We start from the raw sequence: 14,923 nt of genomic DNA, 5'->3' as shown, positions 1-14,923 counted from the left end.
CACCTCTCCTTTACATCACATGTCTCCATTGCTTAGTGTACACTAGCACCTCCATCACCAACACAACTCGCCATACGAAATCCCGTTCTCGCTGTGGTTTCCCGCTAAAAGAAAAGCAAAGCAGAGACGGGTGAGAATCTGACAACTGGAGACGAATGACAGGACGGGAAAGCCTCCCTGCTGCCTGGAATGGGAATCAGGTAGCATCAATGTCGAGGGAAGAGGAAACTAGGTAACAACAACGAGCGTGCCCCTGTGGCGCGCCAGGTTGATTGTCCTGAGAGGCCCGGGCCAGTTAAAACCAGCCGGCTGACGCCCATTGAGTTAACCCCTGTCCAAGTCTTTGCTTAGTTTCGGGGCTTATACATCAGGCCAAGACCCCAAAAAGGTGACACCGCAATCTCGGGCGAGGACGACACCATGAGAGTGTGATTGACCACACCAATTACTAGCAAGTACCTCTCGGTACCAACTTATCCCAAGCAGGCTGGACCCAGTGGTGGACGGAAATGACATGACGGACCCCAAGGGAGAAGAATAAAAAGCAGTTTCTTTCCACAACACACACCATCATCACCGCCCACCCCTTAACCCGAAAAGACTGCACCAACACCAACAATGCATCTCCGAACCTTCACCACCCTCACGGCGGTAACCACTACCGTATCCGCGCTTGCTGCTCCTGCCCCCCTCGTTCACCACGCCGTCGCAGCGGTCGGACCTGAGGTCACCCAGCCCCCTTCTATCCAGGCTCGCCAGAATCACGGTACCTTCCGCGCCGAACCGCGTCCCAAATATGTCGACGCCAAAAAGCTTAAGAAGCGTGATGACGACCAGGTTCCCTCGGTCGACGACATCGACGTCGAATCCGACCATGAAGACGACGACTTCCCCACCGAACTCTCTCCCACCCTCAAGCCTCTCTACACCTCCTGCGCCTTAGCCTTCAACTCCCTCATGACCTCCGCCCCCGAGCCGTCTGGCAAGCTCGAAGACTGGTTGGAGACGGCCATCGTCGGAGACCCAGACAGCTGGACGGCCTCCTCCGCTAATCACGGCTACGCGGCCGTCTGCGGGACATACACCAGCCCCTTAACCCCGCCGGCGAGCTTGGCTTCGACCTACTCGGCCTACAGTTCCGCGAGCGCCAGTTATCTGTCAGCTCATCAAGCCGAAGTTACGAGCCTGGCGAACGCGTGCAAGCCGGTTTACGAGGATGTATTGTTCAGTCTTATGATGCCACATAAGGACTATGAGGAGTGCACGAGTGTCTATGATAATTATATGAGCGTCTATGTGAGCTTGGCCTGCGCGGCGAATACCCAGGATTGTTCCTTGACGAGCGCGTACCCGCCAAAGACGACCGGCACGGGGGCGGCGGCGACGACGACGACGACGACTCCTGCGGGGGCGGGAGTGACTGGTGCCAGTGGGAGTGGCAGCGCTGGTGCCTCGTCGACTACAGTTTCGGGGAATGTGGGCGCTCCCAAGCAAACCTTTGCCGCGGCTGCGGCGTTGGCTGGGCTTGTCGCTGCTGTTGCGGCGCTCTAGGTCTAGGGAGGAGGGAGGGTCTGTGATGTTGGGAAGAGGAAGTACACAATTGAGAAGCTGCGCGCACCTATTTGAGGAGATCTTTCACGCCCCCTCATAACAGCGACGGCTAGGGAAAAGAATTAGGGCTAGCAAGACTTGGAAAAATATAGGTAGCTTGATCTGTAATGTCTTAATGATGTAGGTATACTACATGATGGTTCATGCCTCACCTATTGTTCCCTGCCTCCCTGCTTACACCTACCTACTCAGTCTTTTCATGGCGCCCATTCTCAGTATCCGCGGCAGCACTGCTTCGCTCAGCTTCTGATTCACCCGGCGGCACCTGCTCGTTGCCATCCCGTTGTTGTTCCTGCTGTGAGTCCTCCCAAAGCGAAAGCGCCACCTCCCTCGCCAGTAACTTCGTCCTACCCTTCGCCCTCTCGCTCAACACCGCTCTCGCCCTAACGCCTCTCTTCCTCGCCATCGCCGTGCTCACCTTCAATCCCAACGGATCCTCCACAAACTCCACCGCCAACAAGACCGCCGAAACAACCAAAAACCCCATGACGACAAAAGCACCGCTCACCTCCAACGCAATGAACACGGTACTCCTATACCTGATCACCGCCACTACCCCTCCCACAATGGTACCAAGGATAATCAACATCCCCGGCTGTCCCCCGACCGCCAGCACTACCGCACTCAGCACAATCGGCCACAGCGCGTTCATGGTGTACCAGTACACCTGTGACACATGCAGCGGCATGCGCGTCCAGTTTTTAATAGCTATCGAAACCATAGCCAGGTGCTCGGTGTCGCCACCCCGAAAGGCGAGTTTGTACCAGGCAATGAGAAACGTGACGGTGTTGAGGGAGCGAGCGAACATGTGTTCGAGGGTGGCGAGGGCCCAGACTAAATAGCCGACTTTAACTGCCTCGAGTTTTCTTGTCCTCCACTTTTGCTCGTTCCTTCTTTTCATTTTGTTGTTCTCTTCTTCCGCCGCCGAGTCCGAGTCATCGTCAGATACCAAATGGAGCGTCGACATCGTCCCCCCAATGGCTTGGGAAGTGTCAGAAGGATCGGTAACTCCATCAACAGTCAGCGTAGCAATCGCCATCCCCCCAGCCACATCCCACACCAGCTTCTGCACAAACGAGAAGGCGTACCACCACCAACTGAATCCTAGCGCGTACTCGAGAAAGAAGGCCGGACTCCCCAACGCCAGGCGTAGGTCCTCCATGGGTGTGTACCACATCCAGTTGCCTAGCCAAGGACAGAGAATGGTGCGAATGTGATTCAAGAAGATGGCAATGAAGAGGTAAATAAAGGCGGAGACGTAGCCGGAGGAGAGCAGAGCGGCCTTGAGGAGTGGCCACCGGTCGTAGGCGCCGCCGGTGAATGCGCCGGCAGCAAAGTTGTCAAGGAACGTGGGGAGGCCGCTGTTGTCGGTGATTGTGGTGTCTGAATTGGTGCCGGTGTTGGCATTGGTAGAAGAGGGTTGAGACTGGGAGGAGGAGGAAGAGGAGGTGGTGGTGGTGGTGGTGGTGGTGGCAGGTCCGCGGAAGAGGCGAGAGAGGCGGGAGGGTATGAAGCGTGTGAGCATAGATCCCGCTCCCCCTCTTCCTTGGAGCTGGGGGAAAGTGGCAAAGGAGGAGGTACGTTGGGAGAGGAAGCGTATATCGTTGATGGTGTACGTTGTTGCTGGAGTATTGGAGCGCTGACAAAGATTTTTGGCCTTCTCCACGAAGGCAGCAGCACGTAGCCGATAAGGGGAGATGCTGAGAGTATGCGATTGGGCTGCATTCGTTGCCAGTTGATAGTCCACCGATGAGTTCTGGGTCTTGGGCTTGCTGGCGCGGGACCCCTCCTTTGTTAGTCGACTAAGAACCAGCAAGGCCGTGTCATAGTCGGGGTCGCTCGGTTCCTTGATGATTAAGGGGTTATGGGTGTTACCGTTGGGTAACTCGGACATAAAGGGGTAGCTGGCTATGCCTTCCATCAAGTTGGCAACATTCAAGAGAATGTCGAGTGGTAGCCAGCTGTCATACTCCTTCAGGAGCTCCTCGTAGATGGGCTTCTGAGCGATAATCACTGCGAGCGAGCGCAGGTCACGAGCTAGGTCGGCGAAGATGTAGACGAGTGTCGCTGTCAAACCGTTGGCATCGTCGTAGAACTGACGTAGTTTTCTGGGCACATGGTCGATCCATACTGTTTGTACCTTGGTGAGTGTGCTCGGGGGAGCTCCTAACTTCATCGGCACGTATTCGTTGGGGCGCCCTTCAAATCCCTGCCGGGCTTGATGCAAGCGGATACACCAAGTGGAAGAGCTTCCCGTTGCCAAGACGGATAGCAGATAAATGGGCCTCTCCAGCGCGTCCTGGGCCTGTTTGACAAGTCCCGTACACCAGACCCGATCTTCAGTTGCGGGTATGGAAATAGGGCCTGTCAAGAAGTCGTTGAGCACCAGTAGGAAGACCAAGGCATCGGTGATAACACCAATCATCATCATCTCAGCCACGGCACCTTCGTCAGGATCAGACAGGTTCCACCTGGCCACACTCCAGTGTCTGGTCCAGTGTGTCCAAGCGTAGAGCACCAGCGAGGACGTGGGGGAATTTTGGTCGTACACATGGCCCAACCGTAGAACGGTCCTGCTGATGATGACGGCGCATTGCCCAGTAACAATCATGTTTGCCTGCTGGACATTAAAACCCAGTCGCTGCACGGGTGCAGGTAGGTCTGAACTTCTTAGCTCAAACACGACCGTAGCCAGTTCGGGGTCGCTCAGGGTGACATTGTTGCGGCACGGGTTGCGAGTGTCCGGGTGAAAAGATACCAAGCCTCTGAGCAGGCCGGTGAGGGAAGCAATGGCGGTCTCCTCGTCGAAAGACACGCCCTTGTTGATGAATACATCAAGCTGGTCGCTGCCTCTGGTTGAGTGTGTTTGCTGTATCAGGAGGGCAAGCCAGAGCTCTTGGGACTGGATGGGGCGCGCGGAGACGCAGAGCCAGCAGAGAGCTATGCGGGCGAGGATGAATAGGTCTTCGTCTTTGATGGATTCGACAACCCGGCATATCTCCTGGTGAAGTCGATCACGCTTCTCGCTGTCCATGATAGATGTATATGAGAGAGGGAAACACGAAGGTGGTTACCTAATGGCCAGACGGGTGGGATCTGTTCTGGCTTTGCCATTTCAAGGATTGTTGCGAAGTAATGAAAAGGATGCTCATCTTTATAGACCCAAGCCGAGCAAGATGGCCATCTCTTCGGCTCTCGGCTGCAGCGAAATGGGGCTTTGACACCCATTGAAGTGCTGGGTAAGGCATATTGAAACACAATCGGAGCTCAGCCGCTTTCCCGGAGCCAATGGTTCTTGTTGATGGTCGTTACACTGCTTGCGCCACGAAATCGATAGTGCGGGGAGTGGAACGGGCGATGTCTTCAGTGACAGAAGCCACGGAAAGCTCGCGACAAGAGACTCGCAATGGCGTGTCATACGCAGCTTGGCGATACGTGCCAAATGCGGTAAGTGTTCCGAGACCTTCAACGTCCGCCGCGATCATTGATCAACGCATTTTCTTTCGCTAAGGGGCAAGTTGAGGAAGGAATGCAGTTGGGAAACAAGAACAACACAAGATAATGTCATCAGCTTGTATGCTAAATTACCGCCTCTCTCTGGCGCCTTGGTATCTGTCTCTCTGAAATGCGGTTGATCCAGCAACCAAATGGCATTATCGCAGTCGAGTGGCATCTTCCCGGAGCTCAAGGTCCTATCAATCTTTTGATCGTATCCAAATATGCAGCCAGATAGTAGTGAAAGTTTTAGGTCATAAGTCATACCGTCGTTAAATCATCATTCTGGGAAAAGTGCCTCCCTTTTCGTCTCGAATGTTCGATCCGTATGTCCCCGTTTACCCCGTCAATCCTTAAGCAATAACACCCATCTCCATGGTTTCCCCCGAACTCCCTCTCTTCTGACCGTCAACACTCTCCTTCCCCTTGTCAAGGGGCTGTACTTTCCGAGGGTCCTCCCTTACAAACGCACCGACATTTCCTCCATTGCCATCGCCCAGTCCAACCATTTCGGCCCCTTCCTTTCCGACTACCCCAAACTTGACAGTAACCGCACCCAAGTCGCTAGGCAGGTATGTCTTTGCTGCATCCGCTCCGGCTTGCTCACGCAGCCAGGGTGTTTGAGAACTCTTGAGCAGCTCGCAGGGCCCGGCGAGACGGAGGACGGGGATGGACTCGCGTGAGTGGGCGTGGCTCAGATAGAACGAGAGACACACAATAAGAGTAACCAAAAGGAGAGGCAGGAGAAGTAAGAGGAGGGAGCGCGATCGGGAGAGGAACTGGAGGGGATAAGTGGAGATAAGAAGTGCGGTGTTTTCGGTGGATTGGTTTTCAGACGCAGTGGTGGACTGTAAAAGAGCACCGATGGAAAGGTGGATGAATGACTCGATACCGTCGATAGTCCAGTTATTACGCTGGGGAGTTTGGCCGGTGTAGGCTACGGCGCGATTGGTGGAGGTGGAGTTGAAGAACATTGGCTGGGAGCCTGATACGCTAGGAGAGGAGAGGATGGGGGCAACAGCAAACCAGAGGAGAAGTTCGTTGAGAGCGGTTGAGGGGCGGGAGGTGTTGGTTTGAAGGGTATCGAGGGACGAGAGGGTCGGGAGAGCGGTGTTGTTCGAGTGAATCAACGGGTTGCCAACGGTGATAATGTCGTCGATAGCCGAAACAGTGACATCGCAACCTATCGCCGAGACGTTGTGCATGGTACCAAGCGCAATGGAGGACTGCTTGCCGCCTTCAATGGTTCCGTTGAGCGCGGCAAAGACAAGGGTCGCTTTGGTTCGGTGGGACGCCTCAAAGGTATAATTGTCGGCCCAAAGAGTCAACTGAGGTTGCGGGCGCACGTAGATCTCTGATGGGGTGCGTTTCTCGCCTCTTAGAGAGCTGGTGCTCGCGCGAGTCCAGTTGGTAAGGAAGGCGTTCGACGGCTGCCAGTATTGGACAAGCTGCTCAACAGAGCGTGGGCGACACAACACAGTTGTTTGCAGTTTGACGGCCCGAGCAGAAAAGTGTCCCTTGGTGCTGAGAACCCCCCGGTCAACATACCAATCCCGGTATGCTGGCAGAGGTTCCGAGGCTGGGTCCAAGGCCCACGCGTTGTACGTTGTCAGGACGCCCATGTTGGCAAAACTCGGTGCTTCGGTTTGCATGAATGATTCTGCGAACCCACCGCCAGGCGTGTAGTTGCTCTTGAGCTCTACCTCCTTCGACATCAATGTATACGCCTGGCCAACCAACGGTATTCCAGCGAGCGGTGTTAGAATGGCTGCTACCGCGAAAACGAGCATGAGTCCCATGGCAACCGTCTTGACTTCCATCAAGGCTCTCGGAGCAGCCAAGATAGACCCCCGCGTGGTCGCCAAGTATGCCTCCAGACCCCTCATTGGCATGGTCTGCTTGACCAACAGCGGCCATACCGCGGCCTCGCATAGCGCGAGGGCCACGTAGGCAAGTGCCCCCAGTCCGATAATGTACACGAGAGTGACGATACCCTGAACAGTTGGCAGGTGTTCGGCTGTCCATGGGTCGATTGTGCGACAATCTTCTGCCCAGTCTGGGCACTGAAGCGGTCGTTTGCTCGTGAGAGTGGCAAAGACAATGGCGGCAACGACAAAGACGATACCTGCAAGGAATACTGCTGGAAGAGAGAGGTGTCTTCCTACAAAGGCCCACCACCCAAGTCGCCGTGGTTTCGAGCTCGTGTCGAAAATGAAATTGTGATGTGAGGCAAGGCGATGAACCTCTCTGGGTGTCGGGGTAGCCATTGTCTCCTGCTCCGGATCTCCAGGCCGTTCTCGCTCTCGGTCGTAATACAGGGTGCTACCGCCAGTATCCGTGGACGGGCGGTAGGGGTTGGGGGCCGCGACTGGTTTGTAGCTGCTGTGACTGCTATCGTTGTGATGGTGGTAAGGAACCTGGCGATGATGGCCGTGGTGATGTGGGAGTGGTAGCGAGAGGTCCGAGTTGAACTCCTCCTTGAAGATAGACTGATGTGAGCGGTTGGAGCGCTGTGTGCGAGTGCGGAACAGCGAACCAGGACGCGAAGGCTCAGCCGCTGAGCCTGAAGATTCCAGTCCAAACATGGAGGCGTGTGGGTGTTTTTATGTTGCTTCAGAGAGCATTGGGTAGTGGCCTTGGTGGTGTGTCTGGGTGAAGACAGAAGACTGGAAAGGATGGGGCTCGCAAGGGGTAGTCGTCTCAAGTTACACCGTCCAGGCGCTTTTGACCTTTGTCCTCGTCAGTCAAGCACAGATGGGCTGAGAGAGAGAAAAAGAAGAAGATGGCAACGAGGGGTCATAGACACACGCGAGCAGGAAATCCCAGACAGACTAAACCAGCCGTTGTCCATAGAACCGACTTCGTTGAAGCCCACAAGTAAAACGTCCAGACCCTGCAGACATGCACAAGGATGGGGGCAGATAACTTGTTGGGCCTATGCAACCGCTCCATCGCTGCGATACGTGGCGGGTGGCTGTACCAATCGACAGGGGATTCGAAATCTGTCTTGGCCAGTCATTTCAGGCAGAGAGTTGTCAACCGGGACAAGTCCATGTCGAATCAGTCGAATCAGCTCATCTTGATGGATCCTCGCTCGCTCGTATCGCAGCCGTGATATTTTTGTATCTCGAAAGCTTTCAAAAAAAGCTGAAACAACAGAACTGCAGCCAAGAGCTTGTGGATAGACTCCACAGGAGGGAATTGTCCGGTGTTCTCGCGATGTTTCGTGGTGGACGAGAATGACGCGAATATTTTTTTTTAGGGGAAAGACAAAGGAAGTAAGTTCAGTTGACGTTGAAAGTGGACCGTGTGGTGTAAGCGGGGGCCACCTGTGGAGGCCGGGGAGTGACCGACCGCTGTCGCCAGCTCCACGGACAAAGAATTAACCTTTGTACAGCTGATGAAGGACCTTTTACTGTAGCAGACATTTCACCACGGCAACTCGGCGCGCACACACTCCACACTGCCTCCTCCTCCTCATCCGTCACTCAACTTTCACTCGCTCTCAGCCTTCCACCTTTTCACACTGCAACTTCAAGTCCAAACCACTTTCGCTTTCTTACAAGAAGTCCACGCAATCCACGGTTTGGTCACCCAGCTCTCCTTCATTTTCTCCGCAACTTCATCCAAGTTTGGGTGAACGACATAACGTCTCTCTTTTGACGACTCCACTTTCTTCACCTCATCATCATCCACAGCTGCAGAAAAGGCAAGACAACGCAACGGAGTCATGTCGACCCCGCAAGCTACTGGGGAGCCAATGGATGCGCTGGTGCAGAGCATCGCGAACCTTGTCAACACCACGGACGCACTGGCAGAGATTATCTCTCGCGTTACCAACAACGTCCCGGAAACTTCTCAAGCTGATGAAGCTTTCACAGTTGCGTTGGTCTATCTTGAAAATGTCAGAGGGCAGTTCCTCAACCTCGTCGCAAGCGCACAGGAGGCTGCCAGCTTGAATCAAGCGACCAAGCTGCAAATTCAACAGGCGACCAACCAGTTGGAGCAGTCGCAGAAGAAATTCAAGGACCAGCTGGAGCTGGACTCGAAGGAAATTGCGGAGCATATCAAGGAGCAGTTGATGCTAACTTCAAAAGAAATGGCAGAAAATGCCAACAAGGCCATCATGAATTCTTCAGGCGCCATGGCTGATCAGATCTACAACTTGGAGTACACTGTCAATGGGTTGGATCAATGCAATGAGGAGGTGCTCACCCAGTCAAAGGAAGTAAAGGACACATTGATCCAGTCAAAAGAGGCGGCCGTACTGACCATGGAGGAACTCAAGCTCGCCGCAGACGACATGAAGCGTGAGCGACTGCTGTTCAAGGACCAGCATGACCGTCTTGAGCAGAGGATCAAGGAGATGCATCAATTCCTGGAGGGCAAAGACGCCGAGAGCAAGGGCCTCAAGGCGCTTTACACCAAGCTGAGCTCACACGCAATTCGCAGTGTCCAAAACGCCACCAACTTCCGCGACGCGCAGTACAAGTTCCTCGTTGACGGGTTCGCTAGATTCGAGCAGAAGATCGCCTTCATTGCTCACCACATCAGCAGCAACAGCGCGAGCCCCGGCAAAGTCTCAAATGCCGTCACCACTAACGATGTATCCAAAGTTGACAAGACCAGCAAGAGCCCCAAGAGCAACATGATGGAGTACAAGATCACCGAGCTGCAAAAGACTATTAGAGACCTCGAGTATGAGCGCGACGTCCTCGCCGGCTCCAAGAAGCTTCTCGAACTTCGCCTCGCCAAGTTCGAGCAGGAAGCCCTCGCTCCCTCCTCGGCCGCACCCGTGCAACCCGTCGTCCCGGATACTCCCTGCCCGACCCTCAAATCCACCAGATCCAAGCGCAGCCTCACCGAGACCGGCGAACTTCTGGCCCAGCTGACCCTCTCCGGCTCAGAGACCACCACCACCACCACCGCCGTCGCCAGCGCCCGCCCCTCCGTCGAGAGCCTGATCCAGCCCGACCTGTGGGAACGCCTCATCTCTCCCGCTCTTCTCTCCGATGAAATCAAGCGTCGCCTGCGCCTCATTAAGCCGCAAGTCACCGGCGGTCTGCGTCTCGAGACGCTCTTCCTCCGCGTGGTCACCATCGCCGTCCACGCTCAGGCTTGGGAGAACTTTGGCTCCTTTTTGAAGGAGGGCACCATTTCGCAGTGGTACTGTATCGATGGCCTGGTGAAGAATGGTTGGCGCGGCTCGGTGATTTTGGTGGACCACGAGTGCGAGGGCCGCAAGGGAGAGGAGGGGAAGGGTGGCGAGTGCCTGAGGGTTATGCGCACCCAGTTGGATTACGGAAAGGTTATTTTTAGGCAAAGGAACTTTTAAGGAGGTGTGATGTCTGGGTGTAGCCTTTCCGGCCAGCTGGGGAGGGGGTGCCCTGGTGGTGGGGTGGTTCGGGGTGGGATGGGATGGGTAGGGTGGAGGGTCACTTTCTCTTCGTGGTCGGAGAAGATGCCCTGGCGGGATCGATCTCGAATTCTCTTTTCCATGAATATAGTATTGTAATAGGTTCCTCAGGGGTGGTTGGCTGCGAATGAGGCCTTCAAAGATGACTGCCTAGTGATGATTAATCGACGTTTCATGCTACCATGAAGTCTTTGATGCCTATGATGCGGTGATTATGTGTTTTATGTAGTAGTAAACGCGTGGCTAGATCTTGCAGATGCCCGACCATATCCTTTCCACACGTTGAATGTATATGACAAGGCATTATCGTGCATTTCGATGACCTTCTTGACGCCAATAATGGCATTCTTCCGTGATACAAAGGCATTCGATTACCACCAGGACGCGATTATAATCAAAAAAAAAAAAATCATAAGGTTTTTGATGCGTCGAAACCAAGCAGCGTAGTTCTCAATGAACTGATTATCATAATGAATCTATCTATGTGACAAGGGAGCCTGAGGCGTTGACGGGCCCTATGAAGCTGTGGGCAAAAGGCCGTAGCTTTTTGATGGGTCCCCAGCGGTTTCCCCGTGGGAAATCCTATGTCAGGTTGGGTCTAGCTACAATTCATAATTACATAGATATACACATAAGTAGCACGACTTTCCCGTTACTCTTCCTGGTTCTGAACGCCCTCATTCTCGCTTTTGCTGGATTGAAGCTCGTAGCGCTCCTTCAGTAAAACAAAGAGGTGCTCCTGAACCATCTCGCGGTGTCCTTTCTGGATACGAAGTAACTCGTCTTGGGGCCCGAACGGATAGGGGCCTCGCTTTTCCACCCTGATTTTGGCAGTCTGGTAAATCTTGTTATATGGCACAAGCTCAGCCATCCATTGGTTCTTGAAAACCATTATAGCTGAGGGTATAGACTCAGTATTTCTATCGATCCGCGTGGTGCTGCTTACGAGTGCATCCCAGGACTCATAGAGCTTCCCCATGAGGACCTGGGGATCTGAAGAAAATTCAGGGTCTCGGAAGAGCAAGAGCCGAGATGGGTTAGGATGCTGCCACAGCTTCAACTCGCTATAGGTCCATCTGGCCGTGCGTTTCTGGAGCGGTATAGTTTCAGCCAGTACATCTAGCTTTTTGGCGGCAGCTGCCAAGTGGAGAAAAGAGATAGCCGTTCGAATAGGTGGTAAATTGGCCCGTCGTATGATCAGCGTGTCAAATAGCTTGTTCTTTCCAGCTCTTGGGAGATCTGGGCAATTGTCGAGGACATGCTGTTGGGTATTACAGAAAGGGCAGCCATCCAGGTCACCCATATTGGACGGCGGCCCAAAGCAGTCGGCCAACTCATGACCGGGCCTTCTACAGGCTCTGTTGCCGCAGATTGTGTCATCAGACCCATTACCTCTTTCGGCTTGCGAATTGCTTTGTGCTACGGTAGGTACAGTCGTGCCCTGCGACTCTTGCTTTGCCTGAGAAGGTAGATGGACCTCTTGGCGATCAAGCACACTGGCCAGTGTCCTCAAAGGAAGGCCTGGCTGTTGCCTCTTGGATTGCGGGGCCAGAGCTGGAGGGTCGGTCGCATCGAGGCTACGCTTGGCCAAAGCACAATTTGTTTGAGTTGTTGACGTTGGGTGTGCCTCTGTTGCAGGCACCTCAGAGTGAGCTGGCTCTGTTTCCTCTTTTGATGGTTGGTCCACGTTGGCTTTTGTGATAGCAACGTCGAGAATATGCTTTTCTGAATCATGAATCTGTAGAGCTGCCGACTTGGGGTTCACCTCTGCTGCAGAGATCTGGGGACTGGGTCGCTCATTCTCCTCTCTCGACGGTTGGCTGATGTTGGTGCTCGCGGCAGTGACTGCCTGACGAGGCCCACCAGGAGCATTTGGAATCGGCACAGCACCAAAAATGACGGTTCCGCTGACCATCTGTCTCTCACGAAATCTTTCTGTTTGTTTGGCATGGTAGAAAATATCATACTCAGCAGAGAAGGGCCCAACGTGAGCTGACGGTTTGGTGTAATGAAACTTGTCGCCAAAGTCACCGCAGCCAAGAGCATATCCTGCAAGACAAACTTGGTTAGACTAGGGCAATATATATGAAGCAGTGTATGTAAATAAAAACGACGAGTGTTGATTGAATGGAACTGCGTGTAGGGAGCTTCTGATCCGATTGGGGAGTTGCGACAAGCTTCCACTTACCTCTCATCCACAAGCTGAAATCCAGCGCATAAAGATGTGCCGCAGTGGACACGCGACTCAGCCCGAGATTATAAAATCTCATCATTACGTCCTCGAACCCCTCGATGTAGCACTCGTGAATCCTGTTTGCGGCAGTGGCCTGCGCAAGGGTTACGCTTTCACCGCCGTGGGGTCGGAAAGGGTCTGGCAGTTGGCTTACACCGAAGTGGGTGCTCGCGATCCTACAGGCCACGAACCAGTGACGGTGGCGCTCGTCGTTATACTTAGTTGACGTTAAAATTCTGGTATACGTCGGTCTCGTTGATGACTGCCCGTCCAGAGGGCCCATCGCAACCAGCTCATTCATCATGTTGTCCATGATGCAATGGTCCAATGCAGACACCGGCGCCGAGAATGAATCTGGATTCATTCTGGCCCTGAGTATGTCGAAAGTTTAGAGCAAGGGATGTGGATCGTGATCGCAAAAACAGAGGAAGAGGGATAAGTGAAGAACGATGGTGAAGTTACCTCTAGGGAAGGGAGCACGAAGGTGAAGTTTGGGAATGGAGGGGTGCAGGTACGAAGGAGGAAAGGAGGACGTTTCCAGCTTTGCGATTGTACCCCGCGTACGTATTCAACTCGAAATCTGTACCTTTCCTTGGGCAGGTGGAGAACCGAAGTGAATGATGCGGATTTCGTCACATGTGAATGGTATGTTCTGGCTCTTGCTTCTGGCTCTTGCCGTGGGCAAACAGTGTCTGTATGGGTGGGCAAGACCAAGTCCCATAGCTACCCAGTACTTAAGGTCTGTGTTTGGACAGTACAGTCATCAGACCACCGTGGGGAAGACAGCGTAGTCGTCAGAGGTGAAGCGCGCCACTTCTGTTCGTAACTGCCCTCTTCCTTAGAAGAAGCGGTTCGTTCGAACCGGCCTTCGGGCATGCTTTGAACAACTTTTTGCACCTTTTGCCCTCTCATCCTTTTGACTACTTCTACTAACATCAAACCACCACTTATCCATCATTTGGTCTTGATTCAACTCCTTGACCCTTCTTACAATGATTGCATTTTTGGCCTTCCGTTCGTCAGTCGCTGCAGGAAGAGATATCTGTCGAGAAAGGAAATGGGAACTTGACAACTGCCGTTGAGTAATGCGTGCCAGACTAGTCGAAGTTGCTCTCCTCAGCTCTATAAGTTAGATATGCTGCATCAAAAGCCGCACTACCAGGGAAGGGTAAGAATGGGAGAATATCGGAGATAGAGCATGAAGGTGTACAATTAGGTCAACTTGCGCAACATAAAGGACGGGCGGAAACGGAAAACAAATGAAAAGAAATTGACCGGTGGATAAAGGAGTAAGCAGAAGGCAAAGCACACCAACTTCCAAGGATATGTTGAGGTGGTTGTGCGGAATTATTATTGAGTGTCTTCAATGTATTGTGGGTGTACGTAGGAGGAAAAGTGGGTGCACCCACCCCTATTCTCTAGAGGTAGTAGGCCTTTCAAGAAGACCTTCTCCATTGTTCATGAGTACTTCTACTGACCAAAATTCTATCTTCAAGCGCCACTCAGAGTGAACAAACCAGTGGAAGTTGTCTTTGATGATCTCGTCCCAAGTAAATGGTACGGATCGGCTCCAGGCTCCTGCCGTCTCTTGAGGCCAAGCAATTCTGATAGCTACCCGGTACTTAGAATGTATCTTTGGCAGTCACAATCACCAAGGGTGGCTGGCGCAGTTAGTACAAGGTGGGGTACCTCATCTGTCTGACTGTGGTCACTGCCCGCTACTTTCACGGAAGTGGTTCGTTCGATCCTGCCGAGCGGTTTCGAAACCTCTTTTTTTTACATATTATACACCACTTTTTACACTCATCTGTTTGGTCATTACAGGCAATCTTTTGCTTTCGTCCATTCAACAAATACTGTACCTAGTTCATTAGTCGTTGCAAAAAGAAAAAAAAAAAAAAAAAAAAAAAACCAAATTGGTGAGAAAGGAAATGGGAACTTAACAGCTACCTACCGTCGAGTAGCGCGTGCCCGGTACGTTGATGTTATTCTCATAGGCTCTATCTATCAAATGCACCCTGTCAGAGGGCGCGTTGCTGGAGCAGAAGAAGAGGAGATCGGAGGTAAAAGAGGAAGAAGGTGCATAATTGCCGCGCGTTTGAAGGGTCTTTTCCATGCCAGAACTTGGATAGATGGAAAAACATACCGAAACAGTTTCAAAACTTCCA

At 53.1% G+C, this 14,923-nt stretch overlaps 5 protein-coding genes across 5 annotated transcripts; 2 read left to right on the top strand and 3 right to left on the bottom strand.

Moving 5' to 3' along the window:
- Nucleotides 1-232: 232 nt before the first annotated feature.
- On the top strand, nt 233-1,701 carry B0T23DRAFT_390530 (uncharacterized protein). The gene has a single exon (XM_062837882.1). The coding sequence runs from the start codon at nt 619-621 to the stop codon at nt 1,549-1,551; it is 933 nt and encodes a 310-aa protein (XP_062688431.1). The 5' UTR covers nt 233-618; the 3' UTR covers nt 1,552-1,701.
- Nucleotides 1,674-4,772, bottom strand: B0T23DRAFT_49573 (uncharacterized protein). The gene has a single exon (XM_062841362.1). It carries the CDS (start codon nt 4,643-4,645, stop codon nt 1,796-1,798), a length of 2,850 nt encoding a protein of 949 aa, XP_062688430.1. The 5' UTR covers nt 4,646-4,772; the 3' UTR covers nt 1,674-1,795.
- A 518-nt stretch (nt 4,773-5,290) lies between these two features.
- On the bottom strand, nt 5,291-8,065 carry B0T23DRAFT_49600 (uncharacterized protein). Its single transcript, XM_062841363.1, has 2 exons — nt 8,033-8,065; nt 5,291-7,835 (listed from the first exon to the last, which is right to left on the bottom strand). Exon 2 carries the CDS (start codon nt 7,689-7,691, stop codon nt 5,460-5,462), a length of 2,232 nt encoding a protein of 743 aa, XP_062688429.1. The 5' UTR covers nt 7,692-7,835; nt 8,033-8,065; the 3' UTR covers nt 5,291-5,459.
- A 527-nt stretch (nt 8,066-8,592) lies between these two features.
- On the top strand, nt 8,593-10,504 carry B0T23DRAFT_390527 (uncharacterized protein). Its single transcript, XM_062837881.1, has one exon. It carries the CDS (start codon nt 8,837-8,839, stop codon nt 10,439-10,441), a length of 1,605 nt encoding a protein of 534 aa, XP_062688428.1. The 5' UTR covers nt 8,593-8,836; the 3' UTR covers nt 10,442-10,504.
- Nucleotides 10,505-11,174: 670 nt separating this feature from the next.
- Nucleotides 11,175-13,068, bottom strand: B0T23DRAFT_326895 (uncharacterized protein; the record flags this gene model as incomplete). Its single annotated transcript, XM_062835579.1, has 2 exons — nt 11,175-12,583; nt 12,711-13,068. The coding sequence occupies 2 exons, from the start codon at nt 13,066-13,068 to the stop codon at nt 11,175-11,177; spliced, it is 1,767 nt and encodes a 588-aa protein (XP_062688427.1).
- Nucleotides 13,069-14,923: the final 1,855 nt, after the last annotated feature.

Source organism: Neurospora hispaniola (assembly GCF_033458365.1).
Source record: "Neurospora hispaniola strain FGSC 10403 chromosome Unknown B0T23scaffold_10, whole genome shotgun sequence".
Taxonomy (NCBI): Eukaryota; Fungi; Ascomycota; class Sordariomycetes; order Sordariales; family Sordariaceae; genus Neurospora; species Neurospora hispaniola.
Note: the sequence above shows the minus strand (reverse complement) of the source record. Positions and strands in the feature narration are given on the sequence as shown.